The sequence below is a fragment of the Notothenia rossii genome (assembly GCF_949606895.1).
Source record: "Notothenia rossii genome assembly, chromosome: 6".
Taxonomy (NCBI): domain Eukaryota; kingdom Metazoa; phylum Chordata; class Actinopteri; order Perciformes; family Nototheniidae; genus Notothenia; species Notothenia rossii.
This window is the reverse complement of record NC_136909.1, coordinates 75,850,989-75,863,725: the sequence shown is the minus strand read 5'-3', so window position 1 is coordinate 75,863,725 and position 12,737 is coordinate 75,850,989. Positions and strand designations below refer to the sequence as shown.

Here is a 12,737-nt window from a genome sequence, read left to right as displayed (position 1 = left end):
CAATCTGGTTTCCGCAAAAAACACAGTACTGAAACAGCTCTGGTTAAAATCACCAACGACCTCCTCCGTGCATCTGACTCCGGACTTCTCACCATCCTCATCCTCCTTGACCTCAGCTCTGCATTCGATACCATCTCTCACCCACTACTCCTGGACCGCCTGGCTAGCATTGGGATCACTGGTGTTGCACTCTCCTGGTTCTCATCATACCTCACTGACAGACAACAGTTTGTACAACTCGGTAATCGCAAGCCACAAGAAAGTGCAATTTCACTGGGTGTCCCCCAGGGGTCAGTACTGGGTCCACTCCTATTCATCATATATCTCCTCCGCCTGGGCACAATCCTCCGTCACCATGAGGTTAATTTTCACTGCTACGCCGACGACACACAGGTTTACATTTCGTCCAAACCCACCACTGCCCTGCCCCCCACCTCCCTCACTACCTGCCTTGAGGACATCAGAAGCTGGATGAGCAGGAATTTCCTGAAGCTTAACAGTAGCAAAACTGAGGCCCTGCTCATCGGCTCCAAATCCACCCTCACCAACTCACAAAACACTCCAGCACCAAACATCATCATCAACGGCTTCCCCATACCATTCGCTGCCCAAGTGACAAGCCTCGGTGTCCTTCTGGACGGCTCCCTCTCATTCGCACCACACATTAAAAACCATCACCCGCACTGCCTTCTTCCATCTCCGGAACATCTCTAGACTCCGCTCATCTCTGTCCCAACCCAGCACTTAAATCCTGGTCCACTCATTCGTCACATCCCGGATTGATTACTGCAATGCACTTCTGACTGGCCTTCCCATCAAACTCCTCAATAGACTGCAAATAATCCAGAACTCTGCTGCCCGGATCATCACCCGCACCAACTCATCCGACCACATCACCCCCATTCTCACTCAGCTACACTGTGTTCTTGTACGCTACCATATTGACAACAAAAATCTTCTACTCGCTTATAAAGCTCTCCATAACCTTGCCCCCATCTACATCACCGACTTCCTTCAGGAGTACACCCCCTCCCGCACCCTCCGCTCTTCGTCCGTAGGACTTCTCACCTCCCCAAGCTCTCGCCTCAAAACCATGGGTGCTCGAGCTTTCAGCTGCTCGGCTCCCAGACTCTGGAACTCCCTGCCACTACATATCCGACGGTCTGATTCCATAACAACATTAAAAACCCAACTCAAAACCCACCTGTTCAAACTGGCATTTTCTTTATAAACTGTACCCTGTGTCCTTCTGCAGTCCATTTCCTGTTGTTTGTCTTGTTTTACCCCGGCTGATATTTCACTAAATCCACTGTTTTAATTGTTCCCTATATTGCCCCTATGCCCTGTAAGGTGTCCTTGGGTGCTATGAAAGGCGCCCCCCAAATACAATGTATTATTATTAATATATAAGAAACTCAACTAACTGATCAGTTGAAAAAAAACCTGAGTGTTTGTGAAGGGCAGCTCCATTCTCCCAGAATGTGTTCCCATTGACATTAATTAGGGGTTGGAGATTCATGTTGTCTCCCTGCTAATTAAATAAGGACTTGAAAGACACTGGAAAGACGAACACTGGAGATGGCTGTTAGCATCACTCCACAGCACAATGCCATCAACAACATTTCTGGTTGCTATTTTAATTTTATAGACAGACAACAAACAAGTTGACAGAGCCAAAAGACGAGGTCGCCTCGAGGTGGGCAGAGCAGGGAGGATTATGGGTGAGAAGAGGAGGGAAAGGAAATCCCTGCTCACACCAAGTTCATCCCTGAGTGACACCAAACAGTGAAGGGACATGTTCGTCCTCTCCCTTCACTCTAGCATACCCCGTCTCACCCCCCACTCCCTCATTAGAACTCTGACACTGTGCGTCATTCGCTGGCGGACTCTGGTCCAATCAGAGCTAATTTTTATGCAGGGTCACCATCACTAATTTCTAGCTGTCTCTCGTTGTAATTATTTCTGTCTGCTACTAGTCAAATTACAGGCTACCGCCACATCTACAATCAACGGAGTGAAACCCACTCGTTCTCTCACCATCACATTACAGAGTGCACAAACCAGAACATGTTCAATTCACAAATCAGACCGCACCTTTTCCGAATCTTTAATGTGTGATTCATGTGGTCTTTTGTATATATCGAGTGTGATGATTTGAACTCATCTAAAGTGTCTTTGGGTAATGTGAAAAGCAAATTATAAATGAAATGTATTTAGTCAGGGGACAGTTTTTAATAATCAAAACAGGAATGTTATAGAGCAAAGATAATCCAACGGGCAGAGATTAAACTTGGAAAGCATTGTGCCGTCTTCAGCAACAGAGTTTCCTTTAAAACCTTATCCTTTCAGCATTTGCATCATTTTGACATGGATATTGTTTTCTGTTGATTTGGTTTTGGAAGACAGATAAAAAACCTAATTAATTTAACAACCATGTTTTTTTGTTTAGATAAAAAGCAAGTTAACACGTTTGGTAATAAATGCAATGCTACACAGATTATATTTTCTATACAGAAAATAAAGAGAAGTTGTTATTTACACATAGCAAAATGTGTCCATTTATAGCAACTACACCCTGTTCAACATTTGATGGTAAAACCTACCCAGAGAATTGAGTTGAAGGAAAATATTGTGTTGTTGGTTTCATACTGAGAAGGTTTGACAGACTTGAACCAAGTAACAGCCATGGTTAACTTCAACCAAGCCCCCGGTGCGTCAGACGTTGAAGAAAATATTCATAGAGGCCAAACGGTGCTACTACAACTTCTGTGTCTGTCAGTGAGGTCGTTGGGCTCAAAAGTATAATAGCAAATATATTTGTTTAACTAAATAAACTGCCCAGTATGATATGTTGAATAGCCCTTATTTAAATTATAACGGCCTAAAAGGAAGAAAAAAAAACCGCAAATAGCCGAAACCAGAGGAGTTCTGGATTGGAGGCGGGGCTTATGTAAAACAAAGTGTGCATTCTTCATGGGCCCAGATACAGATACTTTTGCTCTACACAGTCAGGCCATTTTGGTTTCTTGCGCGACTGAGCAACTTTCAACGCTATGTCCAGTTTATCTTTATACATCAATGCCTTTAACCAAGGTGCTTCTGTTGCCTAATCTCCCAATGTTCGGTGTCACAAACCTGCACTTTGAATCACACTGACCTTTTCCCTACAACTAATGTGCAGTATACAAATGTTTGCCTTTCCTTTGTTTCCTACAAAAAAGAAAGAATGAAATAAGACTGGCTAAGAACTTGGTAGTGAACAGGAACATGTAATCCTGTATTCTTGAGTTCCACAGCCATTACGTTATGGGTAAATGGCTTCCTCGTTCCTAATGGCAACATTTATCTATTAATGTGGTCAGAGCCTGGGATTGAGACTTCATCCAATAATAAAACCACAAGGCACTTGTTCACATTCAGAGGATCAGTCATCGTTAAGCAAGTCATTTCTCTATCAAAATGATATCACACAAACCCATGAAGCAAACCTCTCAAAATAGAATCTTAATTTAAATGACAGTAATATAGATCATACTCATAAAAATGATTTTGGTAGGGAGCTTGTCAAAAAATGTTAGGAAGAAGGATAGGAATGAAAATAAAGTAGGAAATGGGTTTGGGATAATAAAATTGACCTAAATGATGTGCAATTTTGACTCACAGGGGGGGAATGTGCATGTGAAGCTTCCCCTCAGCACACTGTTTAAAGAACTGCCAATCTTATACTGCCAATCTTATACAGCTGAAATTCCCTTTTAACTGGCGAGACAAAGTCAGTGAGTTGAGACTATAAAATGCTAAGAATCCAGTAATGTGGGAACTTAAACATGAAAGTACAAGGAGAATCCTCTTGGCACGATAAGCGAACTGTGCAGGAAGAAAGCTGTATTTACGCCTCTTTTTAACTAATGTCTTTATGTACATTTGAAAGGAAGGGTAGTAAAAATACTGTGACTGCAAACCTATTTGCATTATGAACGGCATTGAGAGCGCAACTGATCGCGATATCTCTGCGGTCCTCTCCACTTCAATGAAATCAAACTTATTTTCCACTTCCATGAGTTGAGCTGACTTGAAGGAAACATAACTTCTATCATTTCTATTGATGAAGTGACATTTGGGCTTTTTGATGAAGGACAATCATTGTTGCTTTCCACACATAACAATGCATTATCGCAATAACAGATCAATACAGCAAGTGGATGGCAAGATAACAATGTATAAAGTTTACAGAACATTAAGTACGTAGGAGTTTTCAGACATCGTTCACAAATCTTGATCAGATAAAAACATCTTTAAATACCTCTATAAAAAGTGCCATTGGAATAAATAGAGAAAAGTACTTGATTGTAAGTTAAGACCTTAAAGCTGGAAAATCGTTTTTAAATATTTCAAAATGAGTTTTACTCCTGGTCTATTTAGCAAGTGTTGGTGAAATTGTTCAAGTGGTACACACCTCAGTTTGACAGGTACATGCTGTTCTACAAAGGCAGAGAAGACAAACAGTGACTTTTCCACATTATAAGTTTCCTCTTGGCAGTGCAGCTAAAGTTTTAGTGAAAAAGTGGAGGTCTTAGGGTGTTGGCCACAGACCCGGCTGCTCATACCTTCTGTGTCCTGGCCCCAGCTGTGGGTTAGCAAAGAGAGGATTGCCATTCCTGTCCCCAGCCATCTGACGAGCCACCACCCCCGTCGCATCTTCTGTCAAGCCTTATTGCCTGCCCACCTGGACACAAAAAAGAAACGGGAGAGAGGATTTTTCATTCATGTCTTATTGAGCCTTGCTGCCCTTACGCAACAGCTGTGACCAGCCAACACACACATTAACAAACATGCACATGTACCTACAGCAATATCATTAGGTTAGTCTTTTCCAAGAACAGCACAATACAAATGTACTGTCAGTAAATCAAATAATCCACTGGGTAATCTAGATCAATCTGAATGTATTCAGTTTGGATTTATGGATTACCCCAAAAACGGGATTTATTTCTCAAATGCAGGAATATAATCAGATACAGTATGTAATCCTTGATGCATCGTCTCATGGGCTGGTCTGTATATCAAAACGTCATACATAATATGCATAATATTTCTTTTTCTTGACATATTTTGTCCCTTCCTTAACAGACAATGCATGATTCGCTACACCCCAGCCAGAGCTTTAAGGTCTGCTAACCAGCTGCTGCTGGTAGTGCCCAAGACCAGGCTCAAAACCCGAGGGCACCGAGCATTCGCAACAGCTGGCCCTAGGCTCTGGAACACTCTGTCCCTCCTTGTGAGGTCGGCCCAGACCCTAGGGGGTTTTAAAATCTACTCTTAAAACTCACTTCTTCTCTCTGGCCTTCTAGTCTGAGCGGAGCACAACTCCTGACTTTTCCCTATGTGTTATTTTGTATTTGTGCTGTTGTATTTGTTGTAAAGTGTTTTTATTGTAAAGTATTTTTATTGTATGTACAGCACTTTGGCTCGACCAAAAATCGTTTTAAAAATGTGCTCTATAAATAAAAATTGATTTGATTGTTTTCCACTAATGAGAGCGTGATCAATATTTCCCAATCAATCTGACTTGTTACTCTCTACAGACACGCATCCAAACAACATGTTGCGAGCTCAAACAGCCGGCTAACTGCTATTAGCATCTGCAGGCATCTTGAATGGGTCATGCATAAGTTTGCTTCATTTTGGTGGAATATGATTAACTACATCCATGATAAAATAAACTCAGACTAATCAATTATGCTGAAAGTAATGTTAGAGAAGCTTCTCTAAAGAAACATTTTATCTTTTTTTTGCAGCCCTAACTACTTCTGATTAATGGAATTAATTCATACTAACCCCAGCCTCCAGTCTCAAACTATGCCATAACACATTTTTTAAAGTCTTCATCATTTGGTTCTGTAATTGTAATAACCCAGCACAGCTGAATAGTTTAGATAATAATATAGATCCAAGATAAAACTGCCAGAAGGACGGGACAGAAAATGTTGCAATTTCAAATCAGTCTGCATTTCAGCACCACGGACAGCGCCGTGGCTTTATCGATACACTGCAAACTTAGTCTATTGATGTTTCAAAGCTATGGTCAGGGACATGGATTGTATCTTGCAAGAACATCAGTCATATGAACAATCAATGAATGCATGAATGAATAAGACTCAAATATATAGAGAGAGGGGATGGCAGGTTAACAAGCGGCATGCATTTTGGTCGTTTTAAGGCGGATGGCATCCCCCCCTCATACAGGGGCATATCAGGTGGAATTTAATGGCATAACCCCGCACAAACCAGACTTCCTCTTCAGTAGTCATAACATTCTATAGAAAAATGCACAAGCCGCCAGCTCCAAAGAGTCAGTCAGAACAAACTGCAGCAAAGACATTAAATCAACTCCACGCATTATGACGGTGCATAAATAAAACTGACAGACAGGACTAACAGTAAATACACCCATTCAGGCTCTAGTGGAAATAACAAGCAAAGCAGTGTGAACATAGTGTATGTTGAGCCTTGTTGTGCATTGCACACACAAACCCTTAGCAAACAGCTTCTCCTCTGAGCTGGAGGAAAGCAAGGTGTCAATAAGAGGAATAGAGGGGTTTTTAGCTTCTGTCGGAGCTATTTGTAGGGGTGCACCGAATGGGAAATTCTTGGCCGAAACGGATACCGAAAATAGGAAACAGTTGGCCGAAAACCGAATGCCGAAAGGCCGAAAATCATTAATAGAAATATATATATATATATATATATATATAATGTATGCATTTTTTACCAATGTTGTTCAGCTACCTGATTATGGAAAAAGACATGATTATGGCAAAACTTAACTTAAATAATAATCACTATTATGGGTCCATAAAACATTTATTCAGCACTTTTGAATGCATACAGTACATTAATTCCAAGTCAAGTGGATTTTCTTTTCTCTGTAGGATAACTACAACAAAGTGCATTCAGAACAAAGCCAAGGTGCTTTAAAACTGCATAAACATCTAGGCCAGTAGGCCTACAACAAAATAGTGTAAATAAAGGATGTAACAGCCAGGCCTTCAACAACAACAAATGCACCTATAAGTTTGGTAACCTAACTTGTTGTTGTGATGACGTAATCAAAACGCGGCGACGAGCACGGCGCGCGACCATGCTCGTGGCTGGCTCACAGCCAACATGTCTGCCGCTTGGAGATATTTCAAAATATCAGAGAAAGAGTTGCGGATTGCGATTTGTAAAACGTGTTCAGCTGACATTTCTCGAGGGGGTGTAACTGCAAAGACTTTCACCACTTCGGGATTACTCCACCACTTGAAATCAAAACACCCGGACAAATATGCGGAGTATGATCAACGTAACCCTGTTCTCTGAGAGCCGAAAGGGCCTTTTTAACAATTTTTGGCCGATAATTTTCGGTGGCCGAATATTCGGTGCATCCCTACTATTTGATGTTTGATGTCACACCTTCCTCACAAGGCTCAGTGCAGGAGATAAGCTGTGAAATCAGCTTTCATCGCATATGCTAAAGGGACGGGAGAGGACCCACAAGCATCAACACTATCATATCAAAGCATGTTGGAGAAAATCAAATTCTCTGGCTCGCTGATCACACACACACACACACACACACACACACACACACACACACACACACACACACACACACACACACACACACACACACACACACACACACACACACACACACACACACACACACACACACACACACACACACACACACACACACACACACACACACACACACACACACACACACACACACACACACACACACACACACACAGTATTATTCACTTGATTACGCTCTCCGACAGCAGACATTTTGCACGAACAGCACGTGGACAGCAGGATATAACAGTATTCTCTTCTGTGCAACAAGAAGGATTTCACACTGGTTTTCCTATGTTCTCACTGCCTTCTCATCTTTTGGGCTCCCAGTGGTGTTCCCTTTTGAAGTAGATTTGATTTCCCACATTCGAACATCTATCTTTCTTAACAGGGCTGAGTAAGATTGCTTTGATCCCTTTCACACGAGAGAACTCAGACCTGAACAGCAAGCCACCCTGAAGAGGGAAGTCATTTCTTTCTTCAGCTTCCTCCAAATCTCCCCTTGGTTGACATGGGAACGCTGCTTCTCATTTACATAGGCTAACCACGATGTTCCTTCAAACTGAATGAACAGGGAAAGATTGCTGACTGAGTGCTGAGAGAAAAATGGCCCCTAATACCCCCGTGTCCACTGCAGTCCTCTCATCACATCCCAGGAGTCACGATATGTATTGTCTTACTTTCAGCAACAATACAATGCTTTCATGAAGCTGTAAGTGCAACAGCTGAAATCCACTCTGCTCTAATGCACATCCCACACTCTAACCACAACTCCCTCCAAGTCAAGTGAATCAGCCTATGCTTTGTCTTTATATTTAGTATGACTTCCATCATATCTTTGGTGCAGGGGAAATGTGATTAAACTTATGATGCGGGGGGTGGACAAGAATGAGAAGACAGTGTTTAAGGGTGGGGATTGGTGAATGAAGCAATCCCAGTTATAGATTACACAGACAGTCAAAATGCAATTCTTTATCCCCTAAGTGCAGGGGTTTTGCACTCCCTAGAAGAAATAAAACTGCCTGTCTATCTATTTCTTCCTGTCAGTGTTTCTTCGATCGCCTCTCATCCGCCATCGAGTTCTCTTTCCACGTCTTCCTGTTTGTGTGCTTTGGTGTTGACAGACTGTCAGAGATTCCTCAATAACAGAAGTAGCTACTTTTTTTATTAACTTTTAAAAGCCAGAAATGTCACTAACAGTGGGCACGTCATAATGTCAAGTTTGTTTTGTATTAAAGGCAAAGCATCTAAATACCAAACAGACGCACTGAAGGTTTATATTCGGTAACTAAGCAGTGACAAAAAATGTATTACTAATTAGTAGTCATTGACTGCTTGCAAATGACTGAACAAGCAATTACAAATAGTTTCACGATTACATTAATATATCTTCCAGGTACATTTGATTTCTATGCAATATCAAATTAGGTTTTCTAATATAATTGCGTGTTTGGAGCAAAGTACAAAGTGGTGAGAAAAAACCCCAAAAAGTGTAAACTCTAGCATTTCAACTCAAGAGATAGTAAATAAGTAGATTTATAAAAAGGTAGAGCTATTAGTCAAGGTGTTGAGGTTTTCTAACATGTGTCTCATTGCACTGAAGGATGCTATCTAAAAATCAGAGCACCAGGACGTGTTGGGTTTCAACAGCAGTGCTATTAAAGTCTCTAAGGTGAAAAGCCAGTACCAAGATTCACTTACTGTAGATAACCAGTTTTCAATTATAAGGAGGTTTTGGGTATGTATCCATAATGACAAGATAATGAAGTTACAACCAGTTTGCGTACAACGTAAACAAAAAACATACCTTGCACATAGTATATCAACAACAAATACTTTTAGGTGATATAGTCTACCCAGAACCGCTTGGACCTCTACACAGTAAGCAGTAAAATGTTCCTTTCATATATAGGCTGTGTGAAACCCGTGTTGCTGCTTGTCCCCATGACTTGTTTGGTCTGTTTTATGTCAGAATAAGTCCATTCAGTTCTGCAAAATGTGAAACAGCGATGGCAGCCACTCAAGCAGTGAAGTAATGACACCTCACTGTTGTTTTCCAGCTGGTGTGGATGCTGCTTATCTGTGATGGCTGACAGTAGAGGTTCTTTGAGTGGGTTATCATTGTCTCTCGAATATCTAACAGCAAACTCAACCACCCTGGCAGAACAAAATAGTCTCAAAGCAGAAAAGCCAAAATACCCTGACTGATGTACGACTCCAAGAATCTCTTATCTTCACTGTTACATATTTCACTGCAGTGTAAATGCTACCCTGTTGGGCTGTGTGGTCAAAATCATGATATTACCTTGGCAAACCTTGGCTATTCACAATATCATCAAATTATGAAAATAGCTTAAATGACACCTCAACATACTGCATGTACACTTTACATTTTTTTAGGATAAATATTTGTATTGCATGACAGATGGGATATGAAACTCTCTTTGTGAACATAATCAGAAATAATAATCCCCCAGTAGACATACATTTTATTTATGTAATGTTTGTGTAAGTAAGCTTTTTCAAGTCACTGAGATAATCAGGTATCCAGATAATAAAGAAATCACCATGATCAACTTATTTTGAGTGTTTTTAATCGGGATCTGCATCACAAGACAAATGGAACTGCTAATGGACTGTGCTTATATTGCGCTTTATCGGGTCTTTATGACCCCTCAAAGGGTTTAGAATGTTGCCCAAGGATACATCAACACGTTGACTGTACAGGCTGGAATCTAACCCACAACCTTCTATTTAAAAGACGACCACACTGCCTTGCAGCCCCAGTCACCCAAGATGGAGCCAATTGAAAAAGCAATGAAATGCCATTGTTATGCATTCCAGCATATTTCAGGTGTGTATAGAAATCTAAGCAACTCATTTCAGTAGACTTTTGTCACAGTTCACTCAAAATCCTGCTTTAGACAAAGCGTAGAATAGCATTCTGATTCAATAATAAGTGGATAAAAACATATGTCCCAAAGACTTTACAGACCCAGGCTTAAATGCTGCAGCTTCAGTTTTTTCTTTCCTTTGTTTTCCAAACAAAAATGATTATATACTTATAAAACAGCATGTCTCACAGTGTTCCCTCAAAGATGTATTACATTGAGCTTCATAGTTAGGGTATAATAATCTTATCCGGGTTGAGATAAAGTTGGAATCCCAGAGGGAGTTATAAACTTGTCAACGAAAGGGCTTCATATGCTAACCAGAGAACACATTTTTCAAGCGATTTGACATCCTCATCCATCTCATATTGGCCTCCTCCCTCGGTGAAGGTAATGAAAATTGCAGACTCATCAGTGTAACAAAAGCACCAGATTGCATATTAAGTGGCTCCTCCCCCACCCTCATTTACAGTGCAGAGCCATGTCACCCGATTGATCAAGTGACCAAGTGAAAAACAAAGCACCATGAATTATGCAAAGCTCCGAGTCACAAAAGCTGGAAGATGCCAGCCGCACATGGGCTCATAAATTAGTTATCAGTAGACAGGGTTTTATCCATAATGCCAAAGTGCTCAAACTAACGGCAACACAAAGAGTATTTTGTTCAATCAACGTGTTTACAACCTTATAACATCCCTATTATAATCTAAATAGCAGCGGACTATCCTGTTATATTCATATCTAAATCCCCCGCAGGCAACTAACTCGCTTTGCATTTTTATAAAGGACATGAAGAACAATAAGTTGAAACAAATAATGGAATGTGCTTTATATAGCCAGTAGAGGTCAATAAAAAGGCTTTGATAGACTGATACCAAAAAAGCAGAAACAAGAATATTGGATACAAAACAATAAAATACCATAAGATTCAAAATAAAAAGGGTCTGCCACGGTGACTCAGCATTATTTTGGCACAACAAGACAACTCTTCCTTTTTGTGTGTATATGTTTTACTATTTGCCAAAGTTTAAACAAACCAATTCCAATGTGTGTGTGTGTGTAATGGGTTTTTCACTCGTCTCCAACTCTGCACTAACATGTCAAATTCACGATTAATGATGCTAAGTAACATTTATATAAAAAAAATGCACATCTTGTCTCCATGCTTTTAAATCCTTTTGGCACTCCCAGGAGACTCTCAGTTGCTCTTCACTTCACTAAGTGTCCATCCTGGTTGCAATTCTTGCATATTTCTCCCATTAGCCAATGTTTTAAACGAAGAACATACTGTTCAGAGAAGGTGGGGGAAAAAAATCCCTTTCAGTTTCTGCAGCCACACAGCTGTACACCGTGTTCAGACTCTCACCTGTACAGACTGACTGAGATGGCAGGGAGCCAAAGAAGAAAATGCTATGCATAACTCCAGACTTCTTGGAAAGAAGAATTTCCTTCTCTAACAGATGGTGTTGTACCTTCTATAAAATATGCATATCTTACATACTTGGTGGAATCTTATACATGATGTGACTTTGCTGTGAACTTTTCACTGCTTAACACACAGGTAGGTTCATATAGAATATCACCTATAGGAAGTAGGAATAATGCATAAAATGGCATACTGTAACACCTCTTCTCTTTACAAAATGCAATTATCTCCTAGAATAAACTAAGGGCAGCTTTCATACTTTCATTTCGAATCACACATGTAAAGCTTACAAGAAAACATAGTTAACAAAACATGGTCTTACTACTTTTCATTTGTAATGCAGTTTAACACAATGAACTATTCTCTATACACAACATATTTGGTTATTTTAGTTTATGAGGTTGGTATCTGAGGTTATTTCCTTTTGTATCTAATGTATATACAATAGCGTCAATTTACCCTTCTCTACAAACATCAGTGTAAGATGTCCAAAAAGTCTTAGCAGGCGACCTCACAGGTGTCTTACCTCGGCCTGTAATTTGATACCAACGTGGGGGCAGAAGGCAAAATCAACCACCTAATACCCTTTCACAGTAATGTAATGCCAGCTGCTCCAGTGCGTAACTCCAAACTAGGGAACGTAAATGAATCTGACGCCTCTTTAAGTAAGGTCATAGACAGACACACGTGCACCGAAATTCATACAAAACACAAACAAATGATGAATAAACAAAGCAAATGTTAAGTCAGCTTGGTTAGGTGTGGTAGTCCAGTGCAGAGCTGTTCATTACATGCTG

General features: G+C 40.6%; 1 protein-coding gene across 1 annotated transcript in view; it reads right to left on the bottom strand.

Moving 5' to 3' along the window:
* LOC307044481 (protocadherin-15-like) overlaps window positions 1–12,737 on the bottom strand; it is a 189,984-nt gene that overhangs the window by 137,589 nt on the left and 39,658 nt on the right. The window contains exon 3 of the mRNA XM_079689759.1: window positions 4,608–4,726. Within this exon, the coding sequence (XP_079545885.1) occupies window positions 4,608–4,698 (91 nt within the window). The 5' untranslated portion in view covers window positions 4,699–4,726. The remainder of the gene's footprint in view (window positions 1–4,607; window positions 4,727–12,737) is intronic.